Raw genomic sequence first — 20,381 nt, forward strand, 5'->3', positions numbered from 1 at the left:
CTCAAGCCTTGAGAGAGAGAGATAGAAATTCAAGCTGGTAATTATTTGTAGCTTACTTGGTATGATGAATAAACCTAGACACTGAATCTTTCCTTTATGTTCTCAGATATGGGTTAATTTGAAAGCAAAGCCAATAAATAGGAAACTTTCAGGAGTGCCCAACCTTTTGACATTGCAACATGCCATTGCTATCTGCAAATGTATTGGACCATAATCATAGCTAGGACACATGTTGGATGCATCTTACAGATATTATTATTATTATTTTTATTTATTTTCTATTTTTTTGAGGTAGGGTCTTGCTCTAGCCCAGGCTGACCTGGAATTCACTATGTAGTCTCAGGCTGGCCTCAAACTCATGGTGATCTTCCTACCTCTGCCTCTCTAGTGCTGGGATTAAAGGCGTGCACCACCACGCCTGGCCCATATTTTTAACAGGCAAATTGATTCAAAGGTGAAAATATTCTTGATGCCTTTCTTGGGTCAGTTTTCCCACATGGTTGAGCTATAGAAGTTAGAGGTCAGTGAATCCAGTCTTCCTGTTTTTTCAGATTGGGAAATAGAGGATCAAAGGAAATTTACAGGATTAGACTGATAACTTTTCTTTGTAGTCTCTGGTTTACTTTTTTTTCAGGGTGGAATTTGACTTCACCCCATTGTTTGAACCTGATTGTGCTTTTTTTTGTTTATTTTTATTTATTTATTTGAGAGCAACAGACAGAGAAAAAGGCCGTTAGGTAGAGAATTGGTGTGGCAGGGCCTCCATCCACTGCAAACAAACTCCAGATGCATGTACCCCTTGTGCATTTGGCTTCTGTGGGACCTGGGGAATTGAGCCTTGAACTGGGGTCCTGAGGCTTCACAGGCAAGCACTTAACCACTAAGCCATCTCTCCAGCCCCCGATTGTGCTTTTTATTCTGTTTCTTTCATCTCCAAATTAAACAGATTAGTGGCAGCCTCAAGTTGCATTTCGGTCTTTATTTAACCCAATTATTCTGAGGTGTTTTTTTCCCCCATTTTCATGGAGTATATGACCCCTGGTAGGTATGTCTCATTTAACAAAGTATTTATGACTTGGACACCATCTTGCTCTTGAAAGGTACTTGATGAAACTCAGTGTTGTGAATTTCAAACTTTTGCTCTCAGAGTTTTAACTATCCTCTATGATCTCTAGTTTCTTTATAAAAATGTACTTTGATGTAATTTGCACAGGTTTTACAGGCAATGGGATACCCAACAGGCTTTGATGCAGATATTGAATGCATGAGTTCCGATGAAAAATCAGATAATGAAAGCAAAAATGAAACAGTGTCTTCAAACTCAAGCAATAATACTGGAAATTCTACAACTGAAACCTCCAGTACCTTAGAGGTATATTTCATATTTTTTTTCCTTATAAAAACAATTAATATATAGCCGGGCATGGTGGTGCATGCCTTTAATACCAGCACTTGGGAGGCAGAGGTAGGAGTATTGTTGAGAGTTTGAGACCACTCTGAGACTATAGAGTGAATTCCAGGTCAGCCTGAGCTAGAGTGAGACTCTACCTCAAAAAATAAAACAAAATAACAACAACAAAAAACAGTAATATATGTGCACAGTTGAAATCTCAGAAACGTGTAAAATAAATAAATAAAGTATCAGTAGTGCTAGAGAGATGGTATAGAGGTTAAGGTGATTGCTAGAAAGCCAAAGGACCCAGGTTCAATTCCTCAGTACGTAAAGCCAGATGCTCAAAGTAGCCCATGCATCTGGAAGTTCGTTTGCTGTGGCTACAGGCCCTGGTGCAACCATTCTTTCTATCTGCTCAGTAAATAAATAAATAAATAAATAAAATCAGCACATATAAGCTTGTGTGCTTCAGAGACAATTTCTACTATTTTATTTCTTTCCAGATTTATTTCATGAATATTTTTATGAATACAGCCATACTTCCATGCAGTGTTATATCTTTATTTTCTTTGATCAATTCTAAAAGTATTTGTCAATATACCTCTTTTCTGTAGAAAACATAAATACACTGTAGGTAATGTTTTTTTGTTGCTGATCCTGGAAGGTGCTTCTGGTATTATCATAACTACAAAATCAAGAATATAAGCAATAACTAATAGGCAAAACCCCCCAAAAAAGTCAGTAAAGGAAACAAGATTATGTGAAATGTGTGCAAAGCTTGTGTGCATGTGTGTGGTATGTTGGTGTAACAGGCTATTATTTAGCGGGTGCAGGCCTATAGGAATGCATGGACTGACCAGACTGTATCTCAGAATCTGATTAAGTCCTATACTGTAAGCTTATTGCCAAAGATAAAAGAATGAGATAAAATCTAAATACCAAGTATGCACAGCACATTGGTAGTGGTGGGAGTGTTTCATGGAGTCTGTGTTGAGTATATTTTTTTTATAAAGAAATTGACTTTAGGGTAACAGCAAGGACTTAACATTAAATTTTTTTGCCAGTTGAAGCAGCATTTATTTAGAATTTTATAGATATTATTATTATTATTATTATTTTGGTCTTTTTTGAGGTAGGTTCTCACTCTAGTCCAGGCTGACCAGGAATTCACTATGGAGTCTCAGGGCGGTTTTGGACTCATGGCAATCCTCCTACCTCTGCCTCCGGAATGCTGGGATTAAAAGTGTGTGTTACCACACCAGCTTATTACTATTTTTCAGTCCATAATCTTTCAGTATGTGCCTAGCTCCAGGTGCTACAGACATTTTATTTAGAGCTTAAAGATACTGCCTGGCAAGTAGGCAAAAAAAGCATGCTTTTAACAATTGATAGTGCAGTGATGCCAGATGAATATAATGATGTAAAAATCTCAAATGAAGTCACACATTTAAATAAAATCTGAATAATGTACTACAGGCACAGTTTCACTTGAGGAATTTGGCCATACTTGGAGTACATACTTTGGACTGAAATTGAAAGTTTGTGTTTAAGAAGTTCGAACTTGGCTGGTTGGTGTGGAGAGGACTACTGGGGGATTGTCCTAGGATCCTGAAGAGTAAATGTATGGTGCCTGGCTGTAAAGAATACTGCTCGGGCTGGAGAGAAGGCTTAGCGGTTAAGCGCTTGCCTGTGAAGCCTAAGGACCCTGGTTTGAGGCTCGGTTCCCCAGGTCCCATGTTAGCCAGATGCACAAGGGGGCGCGCGTGTCTGGAGTTCGTTTGCAGAGGCTGGAAGCCCTGGCGCGCCCATTCTCTCTCTCTCCCTCTATCTGTCTTTCTCTCTGTGCCTGTCACTGTCAAATAAATAAATAAAAAATGGATTAAAAAATTTTTTAAAAAAAGAATACTGCTCATTTATAGGTAGTAGTCACAGGGCCATGTATTGTGTTATTAGCAGTGTTATATTTACCAAAGGAAGTAATGGCTTTTGATTTATAAAGTTTAGACCACCAAATACAAAGCAAACTAGGAAAGGATAGAGGAGTGTGGGCTGCATTGGTAGCAGCCACATGAGTATAAAGAGGTTTTGGTAGTGACTTGTTTATATTTTGTGGAAATGTAGTGGAGAGCCCTTATTTCTTCATTTAAAATAGTTTAGGGTTTAGGCAGTGGCTTAGTGGATAAACCACTTGCCGTGTAAGTGTGAGAAGCAGAGTTTGGATGCTCAGTGTCCTTGTAAATGCCAGGCAGTTGTAGTGACCTGCTTATAATCCTAGTGCTTAGGAGGTAGAGCCAGAGGATTCCTAGGGCAAGTTGGTTTTTGTGAGCTAGGTTTAGACCCTGTCACGGTAAAGTAGAGAGTGATTTAGGTAAGATATCCAGTGTCAACCTCGGGCCTGTATGTGCGTTAAGAACAAGTATACATGCACACATGCAAAAATTAGTGTCACTGATTGTAGGTGCATCTGTGAGCACATACACACACTGGGAGTTGAATCCAGGGCTTTGTACATGCTGATTATGCAACCTACTCTTAATTTTGTCTATCTTTGTTACCTTTTAGAGATGGACACTGGAAATTTGCCACCAAATATTTAAAATGTAAAGAATGAAAATTGATCAAGAGGTGATGTTTATTACAAAAGACTCAGAAATATTTACTAAGCTTTCTTTGCTGCAGTACCTACTTAGGAAAACTAGCAAAGAACTTCATTAGGCAAACTGTGATGTCTATTAGGGTTATGTGTATGATCCTTTGGGACATTAAATTTCTTTAGCACTTCTTAAACACTAACTGCAGTAGAATTACATACATAGTGGTTCACTTCAAAAAAGTACTCAGTCTTATCTCACAGCAGCTATAGTTACCTAAATGAGATCTGTACATGGTCAAAGCCAGTCAACACTTTAAATGGATAGTGGAGGGGCTTTTGAAGCTACTCCCCTCCCTCAGGAGCTAATGACAGTTAATGGTTGCTAGTGGTGTCACCATTGGTAAGTGGTGGGAAGAAGAAAGGGCACAGTGGGACTGGAGAGGATTTGGGAGGGTAGTATTTGGTGCATATGATTAAAATGCAATTAGTATATAGGGCTGGAGAGATGGCTCAGCAGTTTTGGCACTTGCCTGTAAAGCCAAATGACCCAGTTTCGATTCCCCAGGACCTACTTAAACCAGATGCACAAGGTGGCACATGCATCTGGAATTTGCAGCACCTGGAGGCCCTGTCATACCCATTCTCTCCCTCTTTCTCCCTCCCTCTTTCTCTCTCTCTCTGTGTGTCTCTTTCTCAAATAAATATAATAAAATATTTTAAAAAGGCCATATATATATATATATGAAAATTTCAAAAATCCAAATAAATTTTCAAAAAATACTTAATCTTTGGTACTCTCAAAATTATAATTTTAGTTATTTAAAGGAGTTTGTTTCATGCTAGCATTTATTTTGAGCATTCATACACTTACACAAATTTTTTTTCCCCTACTAAAGTAAGTCTTATCCTTCGTCAAGCCAGTTTATTATCACTGCTAGTGATTTTTCTGTAACAAAAGTGTATGGCATTTTCCAGATTAAACTCTTCAATTGCCTCCTCATTTTCCATAATAGAGTCATTTGCTTGACAAACCAATCTTACGTAATTTAGTCCTATCCAAACTATTTCTAATCAGGCTATAATATATCCGTCATTTCTCTTCATACCCTTATGTTGTCAAACCATACTTGGGCCTTTGCCTTGCTACTTTCTTCTGTCAAGAATGCTCTTTTCCCTTGATTCTCTTTGATGATGGGCTGGCCTTCTAGTCCAGACTCAAAAATCACTTCCAAGAAAATGGTGCCCCTGATTGTCTTCAGAACTGGTTGTAGTGGCATACACTTGTTGTAATCCCAGCCCTTGGGAGGTGGTGGCAGTAAGATTGAGAATGGTGTGGCCAGACAAGGCTACATAATGCATTTAAAATTAACTACATAGAAAGACTCTTATCTTACAAAAACAAACAAACAAAAAACAGTGATTTCATATCCTGTGTTCCCACAGCAAGCATTTCTTCTCTAACACTCAAGTCCTAGCTCTTTAATAACAGGGAATGACTTTTTAAATTTTATTTTATTTTTGTAATTTCAAAATCCATAGTTTATGGCCTACCATTTTTATTTTGGGTGCCCTGAAATGTGTTTAGAGACCTTGAGAGGTTTATATAAACATTTCCCTCACATATATGAAATTGAGAGTTGATTCTAAGGATGAAAAATGGTGAATCCTCAAGCTATCATGCAAACTGTAGTTGTTTTGTCCACTTTGTTGCTAATATAGAGGTCAGTTTTATTACATGAACAGTACACATCAGACCCTGTACTGCCTTAGAGTGGCAAGGACACATTATTTTTTGAATGATGATAACCCTGCTTTGTAGGCTTCTATCCAAATGACTACACCATTTACTGCTTGCAGAGTTTCTACACCTTTGATACTGTTGTCCTATCACTGGAGAAGTGACTAATTCTAACCCCCTAGATGTTTAAAGTAGAATTACTGAGCTTCCCTTTTAGTATAATTACATTAATAAGAAATTAAGTGTTCAGAAATCTTACTTGATTAAACTTCCAGACCCCCTTTCTCTTTTAGGTAAGAACTCAGGGCCCTATCCTTACAGCAAGTGGCAAAAATCCTGTAATGGAGCTCAATGAAAAGAGAAGAGGTCTTAAGTATGAACTCATCTCAGAGACTGGTGGAAGCCATGACAAACGCTTTGTAATGGAGGTATGTACCTAGCTACAGACCCACCTTATTTTGCATCTCCTAGACATAGCACATCCTCAAGTGATATGTAAAAAAATAGAGACTTCCATCATTCTGTTTGATTTCTGATGTTTTCCTGGTTATGATGGATTTATATTAAAACTACATACAGGAATTGCATGAGGTAACTACCAAGTGCTATTTTTAATTCCAGGTAGAGGTAGATGGACAGAAATTCAGAGGTGCAGGTCCGAATAAGAAAGTAGCAAAGGCAAGTGCAGCATTAGCTGCCCTGGAGAAGCTGTTTTCTGGACCCAACGCAGTAAATAATAAGAAAAAGAAGATTATTCCTCAGGTAGGAGTTAAGCTACATTTCTGATACTTTGGAAAAATGTTATGAGAATGAATGTTCCTATGAGCTTGCCACTACTTTAATTTTTCTTTTTCCTTTTAGTTAGTGTACAAAGAAAATAGTGGGTTTGATTGTGACATTTTATACATACAAATCATTTTCTTTGTTGTTCTTCACCCTTCTCATTGCCCTCCACTTTACTCACTTGCTGGTACCCTTCCTTCCCCAGATAATCTATCTCCCCTCAGTTTTCATGTAGTATGCTACATTGCCCTCCCTAGTTTTCCTCTCCCTTTAGGCCTCTTATGTTCCTCTCATTGTCCTCTTTCTGTTTTCATGTCCTATACACATGTGCACAGACACACATGCATGTGCATACACATACCTATTTAAACTTTGATTCCACAGATGGCATAAAACAGCATTTCTTAGCCTGGTTTATTTTACTTACAATAATGATTTCCAGTTTTATCCATTTCTTGCATATATCATTTCATTCTGTCCAGCTGAATAAAATTCTTCTGCTGTGTATATATGTATCACATTTTCTTCATCTGTTCATCTGTTGATAGACCTCTAGGCTGGTTCCATATTTTGGCTGTGGTAAATAGTACAGCTTTAAACAGGTGTGCAAGTGCCTTTGTGGTATGCTGACTTAAAATCCTTTGGGTATATATACAGGTGTGGTATAGGTGGGCCATAATGTAGTTCTAGTTATATGATTTTGAGGAGCCTATGTACTGATTTCCAAGGTGGCCACACCAATTTACATTCCTGTTATTAGTGAGTGTATAAGGATTCTTCTTAAACCACATCCTGCGAGCATTTGTTGTCATTTTGTGTGGGTTGGGGCAGTACTGGAGGTTGAATCCCAGGCCTTGGACATACTAGGCAAACACTTGTCCACTGAGCTACATGCCTAATCTTGAGAGCTGTTTTGACTGGAGTGAGTATGATTATAATTTGCTTTCCTCTGATGGCTCAGGATGTTGAAAACTTTTTTTTTTTTTTTTTTTTTAATCTTCAAGGTTGGGTCTTACTGTGTCCAGGCTGACCTAGAATTCACTATATCATCTCAGGGTGGTCTTGAACTCATGGTGATCCTCCTACCTCTGCCTCCCTAGTTCAAGGATTAAAGGCATGTGACTGGGCTGAAGAGATGGCTTAGTGGTTAAGGCACTTGCCTGAGAAGCCTAAGGACCCAGGTTCAATTCCCCAGTATCCATGTAAGCCATATGCACTATGTGACCCATGCATCTGAGGTTTGTTTTCAGTGGCTAAAGGCTCTTACACCTCCATTCTCTCTCTACCTATATGTACCATCCTGTCAAATAAATAAATAAAAATTTTAAAAAGGCATGTGCCTCCATTCCTGGATTGTTGAATACCTTTTCAAATATTTGCTGACAGTTTATATTTCTTCACTGAGAGCTGTATATTCAATTAATTAGTCTATTTATTGATTGGATGATTAGTTTTTGTTTGTGTGCTTGATTTTTATAGCTTTTTATAGATTCTTGATATTAATCCTGTTTGATAAATAGTTGTCAAGGATTTTCTCCCATTTGGTGGACTGTCTTGTCACTCTATGCTTCCTTTGCTGTGTAGAAATTTGTAAATTTTATTCAATCCCATTTTTCCATTCTTATGACCATTTCTTATACTGTGTCTTCTCTGGAAGCTTTATAGGTTTTTTTTTTAATTTACCTTTCTTTAAGATCTTTAATCCATTTTTAATTAGTTTTCATAGAGGATGAGAGATCTGGGTTTAGTTTGATTTTTCTATAGGTAGATATCCAGGTTTTGCAACACCATTTGTTGAAGAGACTTTTTCCCCAATTCTTTTTAAACTATTTAAAGGAAAAGGTGATTGTAGCTGTGTGAACTTACTTTTTGGGCCCTGTATTCTATTCCCTTGGTCTGTGGGTCTACCATGCTATATTTTAAAAATATGTGTATTTATAAGAGAGAGGAAGGAAAGGAGGGTGGGGAGGAGGGAGAGAGAGAGAGAGAATGAATGAGATAATCAATGAGAGAATGAATGTGGTATGACAGGGCCTCTTGCTGCTGCAAATGAACTCTAGACAGTTGTGCCACTTTGTGCATCTGGCTTTACATGGGTACATGGGAATTGAACCTGGGCCATCAGACTTTGCAAGCAAGTACCTTAAACTGTTAAGCCACTTCTCCAACCCAAATGACCTTTTTTTTTTTTTTTTTTACTATGTCTTTGTATTATAACTTGAGGTCAGGCATTATGATGCCTCCAGTCAAAGTTTTCATTGTAGAGGTCTTTCACTTTGTGGTTAGGCTTATTCTTAGGCATTTTCTTTAATGTATTTTGAAGCTGTTGTGAATGGGAATTTTCCCCCTAGTTTTTTTTTCTTCCTCAGCCAGTTCATTTTTAGAAAAGTTACCGATTTAAAAAAAAATTATTTATTTATTTATTTATTTGAGAGAGAGAGGGAGAGGGAGAGGGAGAGGGGCAGGCAGGCAGGTAGAAAAAGAGTATAGGCACACCAGGACCTCTAGCCACTGCAAATGAATTCCAGATGCATGCACCTCCTTGTACATCTGACTTCTGTAGGTCCTGGGGAACTGAACTGGGGTTCTTAGGCTTCACAGGCAAATGCCTTAACTAGTAAGCCATTTCCCCAGCTGAAGTTACTGATTTTTGGGGGGGGGGGTGTTGTGGAGAAGGGCAATGAATCCTAGAATTTAAACTGTGTTTGTTAAATACATTGATACAAGAAGTTTAACTGAATGCAAGACAAAAGTTTAAATGGCTACTCTGATCTCAATCTGGTGCCTACACTGTCTTTGAACTCTTGTACTTACCTTCATGTTACCAGGACAAGCACCTGGCTGAAAGCAGCTAATGGAAAGAAAGTTGTTTATTTTGGCTTACAAGTTTTGAGGGAAGCTTTATGATAGTAGGGGAAAGGATGGCATGATCAGAGGCTGGACATCACCTTCTTGCCCTAGCAGGTGTTAAACAGCAGGAGAGTGCTGGTTATAACATCCATAAGCATGTGTTCCAACAACATGCCTCCTCTAACAAGACTCTACCTCCTAAATTAAGTATTCATGAGTTTATGGAGGACATCTAATTCAAACTGCCACAAACTTAGAGTGAACTCGGTCTTTCAAAAAGTGACATTAAAGATATATGAGTCACAATGCCTAGATACTGCTGATTTTCATATGCTGGTTTTTGTATCCTGCCATTTTACTGAAAGTGTTTATCAGATCTAAGCATTTTTCTTGTGGTGTCTGTAGTGTCCCTAAAGCATAGGGTTATGTCCTCTGAAAATACAGATAATTGGACTTCCTTTCCTATTTGTATCCCCCCCTTTTTTATTGTCATATTGCTGTAGTGCTGAGAACTACATTAAGAGCAGAGAGAGTTTGAGGAAATGGTCCCAGTTTTATCCTGTTCACTATAAATTTTAGCTCAAGTCTGTGATATATAGCTTTTGTTATATCAAAGTATGTTTTGATTCCTTAAGTCTTTTCATGCTTTTATCATGCAGGGATGATGAACTTAATCACAAGCCTTTTCTACATTAGCTGAAATGATCTTGTGATTTCTGACCTTAAGTCTGTTTTTGCACTACTTTAGCTTTTTGTTGAAGTTGTTTGTTTTTCATGATTTAGTAGCTTCTTCATTGGGGTAGGTTATGAATAATGTACATTAAGACCAGTGGCTCCCCGTCCTTTGATTAATTATTTGCAACAAATGACACACATGTGCATACACACACACACACACACACACACACACACACACACACACACACACGTTATCTTTTGTGGAGAGTTGAGGTCATTCTAGATGTTACAAGGTGTGGAGGTGTTTGGAGCTTTTCTAGTGTGAACTTTTGTACAGCTTAGGGAAGCTGCCAAACTGCCTGAGGCTCATTTTCCTCCAGGTCTGCAGTTGATCTCCTTCCTATTCTGCCTCTGTGGGCAACGCAAAACATGACTGTTGCAGTCCGGTTCACATTGCTGGTAGAAATCACCCAACCAAGAGTAGCTTCTGGAAAAAAGAGATTTATTTTGGCTTACAGGCTTGAAGGGAAGCTCCACGATGGCAGGGGAAAACGATGGCATGAGCAGAGAGTGGACATCACCCTCCCTGGCCAACATAAGGTGGACCACAGCAACAGGAGGGTATGCCAAACATTGGCATGGGGAAACTGGCTATAAAGCCCATAAGCCTGCCCGCAACAATACACTCCCTCCAGGAGGCATTAATTCTCAAATATCCATCAGCTGGGGAGCTAGTAATCACAACACCTAAGTTTATGGGGGACACCTGAATCAAGCCACCACATTCCGCCCCTGGCCCCCATAAACTGATATCCACACATGATGTAAAATACAATGCATTCAGTCTGACTTAAAAAGTCCCCATAGTTTTTATCAATTCCAATGATGTTCATACATTCCCATAGTCTAAGATCTTTTAACTGAGCCATAATACCAAAAAAAACCCCTCAAAAAACCCATAATGGCACAGAATAAATATTCACACTGCAAAAGATGGCATTGGGCATAGCAAAGAAACATTCAACCAATACAAGATTTAAAACAACCAGGGCAAACATCAAACTTTGTAGCTTCAAGTACAGCAACTGTGGCCAGTGACAAATCTTCAAGTCCGATAATTCTAACCAGCAACGAGTCTCTGGCATTCCAATTCCGCCCCTCCAGCTAGGCTACTCACAGTCCTGGGAAACTTCATCGGGCCTGGCAGCTCCTCAGCAGCCATCTCATGGTCCCGGCAACTCCACTGGGTCTCCACATTCAAGCCACGGTTCATCCTCATGGCCCCATGGGGTCTGTATGCAGGCAATCAGCAAACCCGCGTCACACTGCCCATGGCCATTTCTAAAACACAAGACCGTGTTGCAAACTCAGTGACCCTCTTTCCAGCATTTCTTATACTCCACGATACCAGGTAGGGTGCCAATTTGTTAATCCAGGGGGGAATAAAGCAGACTTTGAAGAACAGGACACTCCTTGAGCACTCAGGCCCCATCAAAAGAGTCGACATTCTTTCTGTTGCCCCAGCACAGGTCAGCTAGCCCAGTCTTAAAGGTTGTAATCTCTCAGTTGCAGCTGAACGGGCAGCAATTCACCCAAAGATTTTCCTTTCTGTGCCATATTCCTCTGCTCACACCAGTTCATTTCTACGCAAAGCAACCCTGCACAACTTCTCAGGACATGGGCACAAGAGCAAACTTCTCACACAAACTGCTAGCCCAGTCCAAGCAAAGCACTTTCTCACCCTCATAAGCCAAACCTCACAGTCCATAGTTCTTACTGCATTCAGGTCTTGCAGCTCAGACCAGAATAGTCCATCAAGCTGTACTTACAGCACTGCAAGGCATCTCTTAGGCCATGGTTTCAAATCCTCCCATATTCCTCTTGAAAATCAGCTCCAAAAGGCCGAAGCCACAGTCAGGTGTCTAGCAGCAATCCCACTCCTCGGTACCACTTTACTTTTGCAGTCCGGGTCACATTGCTGGTAGAAATCACCCAGCAAAGAGCAGCTTCTGGGAAAAAGAGATTTATTTTGGCTTACAGGCTTGAAGGGAAGCTCCACAATAGCAGGGGAAAACGATGGCATGAGCAGAGGGTGGGCATCACCCCCTGGCCAACATAAGGTGGTCCATAGCAACAGGAGGGTGTGCCAGACACTGGCAAGGGGAAACTGGCTATAACACCCCTAAGCCAGCCCCCAACAATACACTCCCTCCAGGAGGCATTAATTCCCAAATTTCCATCAGCTGGGAACCTAGCATTCAGAACACCTAAGTTTATGGGGGACACCTGAATCAAACCACCACAGAAGTCCATGTGAGGCTATATTCACCAAGAACCGAATTTGCTGGTGTCTTAATAATCATGGGCATTTAGCCTACAGAAGTGTGAGAAAATAATTTTCTATTGTTTTAGCCCTCCAGTGGGTGGTATTTTAATTTTACAACTAGTGGGGAGCCTCACTGTCCCATAGCATTTAGAACAAGAAAGACTTTTCAGGTGGTACTTACTTAATCAATACATGTAGACATATGCAAACATATATAGAGAGAGCTAAAGAAACTCAAAGAAATCTCATCACCTTCCTGAGGTGTCAGATGAGGAACTGACAACTTAATCTTTAGTCTTGGTCTCTCTCTCTCTCTCTCTCTTCCCCCACTTCCATTTCTCTTCCTCCTTTCCCCCCTTTCCTTTCCTTCCCATTCCCTTTTCCTTCCCCTTCCCCTTCCCCTTTCATGTTAAAACCCCACTCAGGTTCACAGTTAAGTCTAAGGTAGTTTTGGTGGATTCTTTTCTGCCTCTGTGTGGAAAATTCAGTGACTTTCAGATCTAAGTATCAAGTGTCTGTAATTATTTTAGGTAGACCTAAAATGATGTTGGGTATAATTTAAATTTGTATGTAGATTGGCAGCTCTTGCCTGGGTAAGTTCTTTAATGTGCCCATTGTACTTTTCTGAATAGTACTAGCTCTGCAAGGTGTCATTTCTGAAGATTCTTACAGATTACTTATGTCACCTGAAAGCCCATTGTTTTTCATGGCTGTGCATCAAAAAGATGACAGGCAGGCTGGGGAGATGGATCGGTGGTTATAAAAGTGTTTGCTTGCCGAGCCTACTGACCCTGGTTCCATTCCCCACTGTCCATGTAGAGCCAAATACACAAAGTGGCACATGCATCTGGAGTTCATTTACAGTGGCAATAGGTCCTATCATGCCCATTTTCTCTCTCTCAAATAAAAATATTTAAGCTGGCTGTCGTGGTGCATGCCTTTGATCCCAGCATTTGGGAGGCTGGGGATCACTTAGGAGGATCACTGTGAGTTTGAGGTTAGCTTTGGACTACAGAGTGAGTTCCAGATCAGCCTGCGCTAGTGTGAGGCCTTACCTTAGAAGTGGTGGAGGAGGAATGAGAGGCTAGTATTTCTTTCTTTCAATAATTTTTTTTTTTTTTTAAAACAGGCAAAGGGTGTTGTGAATACAGCTGTGTCTGCAGCAGTCCAGGCAGTTCGGGGTAGAGGAAGAGGAACTCTTACAAGGGGAGCTTTCGTGGGGGCTGCAGCTGCTCCTGGCTATATAGCTCCAGGTTAGTATTACCTGCAAAAGATCACAGCTTCTTGTAATCTCAACATTAACAATAATGTATTTAAGCCAGGCGTGGTGTCGCATGCCTTTAATCCCAGCACTCGGGAGGCAGAGGTAGGAGGATCGCTATGAGTTCGAGGCCACCCTGAGACTATATAGTGAATTCCAGATCAGCCTGGGCTAGAGTGAGACCCCACCTCGAAAAACCAAAAAAAAAAAGTATTTCATGGGGTGGAGGGATGGCTTAGGGGTTAACATGCTTGACTACAAAGCCAAAGGACCCAGATTCGATTCTCCAGGGCCCAAGTAAGCCAGATGCACAAGGTGGCATGTGCATCTGCAGTTAGTATGCAGTGGCTGGAGGCCCTGGTGTGCCCATTTTCTCTCTCCCTCTCTCCCTTCCTCCTTCTCTGTCAAATAGATAAATTTTTAAAAATTAAGAAAATATATAAAAATGAAATAATGTATTCCATTTCTCAAAGTTATACGGGGCCTTTGTAAACACAGCATCATCTGTATACAGGAATCTTCTGAGTAACTAGAGCCTTCTTGCAGAGAGATGACAGATTAGCGGTGTTGACCTTGGTTGGGGGAACACATTTTGACAGTAAGGAATGTTCCACAGATTGAGGTCTGTGGGCATCAGAACAAGTTATAAAGAAATCAGGTTGGGTTAGAATAGTTAGGGAGCTTCTGGAGTTAATACTGTTTGTTAAACCCAATATTAGAGAACTATCAACAGAAATACCACAAGGAAAAAAAGGGAAATTTATGTGGAGCCACTATATAGTAGGTATTTTCATGTAAATTTCTATACTTAATTGCTTTTAATTCTCAGTGTTTCCTCAGGTAGAAGTTAATTTTAAAGAAAAGAAATGGAAGTTTATGGGGGTGTAAGGCAGCCAACTACAGGTGAAGCAAGCAACAGTAAGGATCTGAATGTAGATGTTAGCATTCCTGAAGTTGATGTTATCCTTTACATTTTACCACGACTTGAGGGAGATTCAGAAACTGTCCTCTGTTTGCCTCCTGCTTGAATCCATACATTGTTTTAGCCACAGATGTTCAGTTGTCTTGTTAAACTGAAGTTCTTTATAGTGTTGAAGCAATCAAAATTTTCACATGACAAGCAAGCCACCTATATTTGTTGATCAAGATGAAATTTGCATAAAGATTAGGTCTTATTCAGTTACTTTTTTGGTAACAACCATGAAGTTTCCCTTAGAGTTACACTTTCCTGTGTACACTGTTGCCATTTGGGAGTTTTATGAATGATGTGGCTTTGGAATTACAGGTATATACATTGACCCTCACTATATTGCTCAATGATGTCTTAAAAGAAACTTTGTCTGGCAAAGCACATACCAGATATGAATTTTACTGTCATGCAGTTTATAGTGTGAAAGGTGAGGCATGTTATGCAAGCAGTAATAATTATAAACTGAGATGAGTCTTATGGAGTAGATGGGTATCATGTCATGAAAGCATATAATAGACCCAGGTTTAGTTTAGTGAGTCCCTGAAGGTTTCTTTGAAAAAAAAAAAAATGACATTGGAGCACAGTGTTGGAAAATGGGTGTGAGAGAAGACTGGGCTGGACTAGTGTGGTGCTCATATTGGAGAACCTGGATCATGTAAAGAAGCAGAAGCCCAAAATATCTGGAGAGTGAAGAACACTGGGTGATGTGGAGACCTTGGGGAATGATGTGAGTTAAACTGGGTGGCTCCCCAATTCTGGAGTCTGGCTTGGGTTTTTGTCCTAGAAACAGAAGTACAATGGGAAGTCATTAAGGGTGTAAGGAGAAAAGTGACAAATCAGACTTACTTGTAAAGACTACTACTCCTGTAATGAGGAGTAGATTGCAAAGATAGGTACGAGTGTAATGGGACAAGCTCAAAGGTTATTATAGAAGAGTTGCCCTTGTAAGAGAGAGCAGAAGCTGGTTGATGTAGGAGAGTAGATGTGTGGAAAGAAGGGAAGTGATTGAAGAAATTGATGAATTGAATAAATAGACTAAAGAGCCTAGCTAGGCTTTTTTTTTTTTTTTTTTAATCTGGAGGAATAGGAGAAGATGATTGTGTCATTTCATGAGTGCTCAAGGATCAGAAAAAAATATATTGTATTGTTTGATATGTTTTATATGTCCAAAGTTAAGATATTCTCTGTATAGCCTACTTTCTCTACTAAAACAATATCTTTAGCCTTACGCATTGCATTATAGAAAGGACTTTTTGTTTTTTTCAGGTAGGGTCTTGTTCTAGCTCAGGCTGACCTGGAATTCACTATGTAGTTTCAGACTAGCTTTGAACTCACAGGAATCCTCCTACCTCTGCCTCCTGAGTGCTGAGATTAAAGGCATGTGCCAACACATCCAGCAAGGACAAAATTTTTATTAAATAATGAGCAATTTGTTGAGATGAGCCTAGTCTTTGATGATGTATTCCATATGAGCTCCATCTGTTCACCTCTGCCACTGCCAGGGTTTATGTTGCTTGAGTCGTGCTAGAGGGATGTATAGCTGTACCTAGTGCAGTGATCATGAGAGAGATTATGTGTGTGATGGCTGTCAGCCCCCTCCTTTGTTTAATCATTGTCTTCTCTTATGTCCTTACCTTGACTCCCTCCCCCACCCCCCAAAAAAGCTTGCTTCCTGGGGCCTTTAAAGAAGCAGTTCTTTTATGATCAAGAGAAGATTCAGTTTAAGTCAGTCAGGATTACAAATATATTTATACCATTTGTGAACTATATTCTGTGCAGCAGGGATTGTTACAGGTATTTTCACATGTATTGATTAAATTCTGCTCCCCAGTCAGTTACTGCATACAACTCTGAAGTCCTAGGAACTAGTAAAACCCATCAGTAGTTCAAAGTGAAGTCAAGATTAGAATTCAGTATCCTGGTAAAGAATAACTTAGTAGTTTTTGTTTTATTTCTCTTTAAGGGTTTTGATATATCCAAAGGAAATAGCTCCCATTCCCTGCAATAAATTTAATATGCTTTTTAAAACATTATTTTCTCTTTTGGCCTCTGTTTCTATCTACAGTTGGATTTGCTTATCTCTGTTGCATTGTGTCCTCTTGAAATTTATAATTTGGTGAATACTGTTGTTGAGTTATACTATCTTTATTATAATATTTTTAAAAGTTTATGAGAGAGAGAGAGAATGAGAATTAGCACTCCAGGGTCTCAGCCACTGAAGTTGAACTCCAGACACTTGCACCACCTAGTGGGCATGGCAACCTTGTGCTTGCCTCACCTTTGTGCATCTGGTTTACGTGGGATCTGGAGAGTCAAACATGTGTCCTTAGGTTTTGCAGGCAAGTACCTTAACCGCTAAACCATCTCTGCAGCCCCCCCCCTTGTTTTTGAGGTAAAGTTTTACTGTAGCCCAGACTGACCTGGAACTCACTCTGTAGTTCCAAGCTGGCCTTGAACTTAAATCAATCCTCCTACTTCTGCTTCCCAAGTGCTAGGATTAAAGGAATGCACTCCCATGGCTTATAGTTTAAGTATGGACTATAAAGTAAAAGAAAATGCCATCCCTATGTCATATGCTTGAGTATTATTTCAGACAGATGATTGAGAACTGGGCATATGTGACAAAGACCTAACTTCTTCCTTGCCCCAGTAAGTGCTCAGGATCAGATCGGGCAAGAGCACATACTTGAATAAGTACAATCCAGTAGCTACAGCATGTGATGGACGGTGGGCCTGGGGAGGTGATACCTGATCTTGATTTCAAGGCTAAGTAATTCTGGTCGGCATAAATAGTTCTAGAGAAAGGAATTGTGATATGAAAAATCTATTACTTTTGAGTAGGGATTTATGTACCTCCCATGTTGTGCTTTTTTCTTTATTTTAAGATAGGGTTTATAGCTCAAGCTGGCCTGGAACTTTGCTTTGCACAGCTCAGGCTGGCTTCAAACTTATATTCTCCTGCTACAGCCTCCACAGTACTGGGATTACATTGTGTATCACTGTGACTCACCTTTGTTCTATTTTAGGTATCAGTACCCGCCCCCCCAAGATTTACCCACATGATTTTGTATTTCATACATATACATACATACATACATACATACATACATACATACATTTTTTTTCCAAAATTAGAAAGTACAGCTTCTATTAACATGCTATTTCTCATCCCTGTAGAAACACTATAAAGAAACTTGAGAGGTTTCCCATTTAAAAGATGAGATGATGGCTGGGTGTGGTGGCTCATATCTTTAAGCCCAGCACTAGGGAGGCAGAGATAGGAGGATTACTGTGAGATCCAGGCCAGCCTGAGATAGAGTGAGACCCTACCTCAAAAATACAACAACAAAGAAGATGAGATGGCAACTCATATGTTTTTTGTTGTCTAAGGTTATATGAGAAATTGGTGCCAGAACTAACTGGATCAAAAATATCTTTGTGCTTAGTAGTATTTTTTTTTTTGTACTGTTTTTAAGAGAGAGAGAGAGAGAGAGGGAGGGGGAGGGAGGGATGGATGGATGGATGGATGAAGAGAATTGGCATGCCAGGTCCTCCAGCCACTGCAGTTGAACTCCAGACATGTGTGCCATCTTGTGCACGTGTGACCTTGTGTGCTTGTGTTATCTCATGTGTCTGGCTTACATGGGATCTGGAGAGTTGAACATGGGTCCTCAGGTTTCTCAGGCAAGTGCCTTAACTGCTAAGCTATTGTAGCCTTTGTTTTTACTTAATAATAGGAACATTTTTTTCTGAGTCTAGAGTGTTTACTCACATTATGAGCATTTTTCATTTTCATTTCAGTTTTACTGGGCCTAGGCATTCAAATATTTATATGTTATGGACCTTACCCTTGAGCTTATGCCCTAACTCTTGTGTACTCTTTTGTGGAATTTGAGGCCTCAGTGTGTTCTGTCACTGTTTTCTGAAATGAGTCATAGAAAATTCTGTTTTCTAACTTGGAGATATTGGTAATTTGTGTGATGCTAGTTATTAACAAATACTATACATTCTGGTAGGTTTAGGTGATACAAAGATGAATACGATTTCGGGGCTGGAGAGATGATTTGCCTGCAAAGCCTAATGACCTGAGTTTGATTCCCTTCTACCCATGTAAAGCCAGATGCGCAAAGTGGCACATGCATCTAAAGATCGTTTGCATTGGCTAGAGACCCTGGAACACCCATTCTCTGTGTGTGTGTCTGTCTTCTCTCTCTGCTTGCAAACAAGTAAATAAAATACTTAAGATGAATAGGATTTGATTCTTCTCTCTTTAGTGGGGACTACATACAAGTGGATTACTATAGTGCAATAAGGAAGGACAGAGAGACAGGAAGGAAGGAAGGAAGAATAGCAATGGCAGGTCAATAAGAACCTTGGAGGCCATGCATGGGAAGAGGCATCTAAGCAGTAACAGTGGCCAACCAAGGATTGCTATGGAGATAGGTCTCACCCATCCAGCTTCTGGTGTAGCATTCTGGGCCAGATAGTGTTTGGGAATTGGCCAGAGCCAATTGCCCTTGGCCCTGGACTCATATGTTTTCTTATTCTTTATACCAGGTTATGGAACACCATATGGTTATAGCACAGCTGCCCCTGCCTATGGTATGTATACCATCTTACTGATTTCTCTTCTTAGGAAACTTGTCACAGCAATTGAAACACAATATGTAACCAGGGTTTTGTTAATGAATTGGAGGTTCTCAGACCTAATTATTGTAGTGACCCAACTTAAATTCCCTCTGAAAATGCCACAACCTTGTGGTTCTTGATTTGGTTAGAGTTGCTCTTTGCTTTGCCTGATTGAAGGATTGCTTGTTCTAATTGCTTGTTTCTGATCATATTGAAATTAAATATTTGAAGTAATTATTCTTACAGCCAACTTACACTCCATTCAAAGGCTACTGAAGGGCCATGCCCAGTTTCTAGCCTGGCTACCCGCCAGTTATATAGCCACACTGTTTCTGGTTCAGAACCATGTGAATGTGGGTCATTAGAGTCAAGAATAGGAAGCCCTCACTTCAGATTTGTGCCCACATATATGTTATTGGTCCTAGAGAGATAGTGGGGGTTATCACCAATGCTAAGTTCTTTCTTCAGAAAGTCATTATTAGTTCACACTAGAAAATCATAGGCCTTTCTCTTCTTCTCATACATATCAACAACAAACATGTGAATGAATCCCAGTGGCCCTTTGGATAACTTTTGAATGAGGTTTATGTGGCAATGGAGGCAGTAGGTTTGGAGTCAGTGATATGCTTTTAGACATTTTTCCTATCTCAGGTGCTACATGTTTATAGAATCAGCCCTCTGCAGGATGTTTGTCATTTAAAGAAGAAGAAAGCAAGAGAGTATGTATGCCTGTGTGTGAGAATGTGTGTTTCTACTACATAGTCCCAGGCTGGGCGTGCATGCACACAGCAGGCAAAGGCCCTCCATGCATTGCTATTTGTGGGATGATTCCTCTACTTGAGCTTCAGACCTTCAAGTTTTGCTTTTCTATTTATGCACCAGCTTTGCTATTTTTATTTGGATGAGAATTATAGATCCTTTGACACTGCTGAGTAGAAGTCTAATCTGATTGCCTAACTGTAGAAATAGGTAGAAAGTGAATAGATACTTTGGCGTCTTTGCCTGTTAAGATGGTAAGATGGACATTATAATATCCTGGGAAGGTGTAGAGAAGTACCAAGGGCCAAACATGTGGAAGAAGTTTTGTTTAGACAAAGTGTAGGGCCCAGACTTGTATCCTTTGCCTGATTCCTGATGTACTCGGGTGTAGCAGAGGCTTC

The 20,381-nt window shown here is 39.9% G+C and overlaps 1 protein-coding gene across 2 annotated transcripts in view; it reads left to right on the plus strand.

Annotated features, from left to right (window-relative positions):
- LOC101612486 (spermatid perinuclear RNA binding protein) overlaps nt 1-20,381 on the plus strand; it is a 190,558-nt gene that overhangs the window by 165,428 nt on the left and 4,749 nt on the right. For both annotated transcript variants that reach the window (XM_045154758.1, XM_045154765.1), the window contains 5 exons: nt 1,214-1,372; nt 6,018-6,152; nt 6,346-6,486; nt 13,491-13,614; nt 19,150-19,194. In XM_045154758.1, the coding sequence (XP_045010693.1) occupies nt 1,214-1,372; nt 6,018-6,152; nt 6,346-6,486; nt 13,491-13,614; nt 19,150-19,194 (604 nt within the window). The remainder of the gene's footprint in view (nt 1-1,213; nt 1,373-6,017; nt 6,153-6,345; nt 6,487-13,490; nt 13,615-19,149; nt 19,195-20,381) is intronic.

This window comes from Jaculus jaculus, chromosome 1 (genome assembly GCF_020740685.1).
Source record: "Jaculus jaculus isolate mJacJac1 chromosome 1, mJacJac1.mat.Y.cur, whole genome shotgun sequence".
Classification (NCBI taxonomy): Eukaryota; Metazoa; Chordata; class Mammalia; order Rodentia; family Dipodidae; genus Jaculus; species Jaculus jaculus.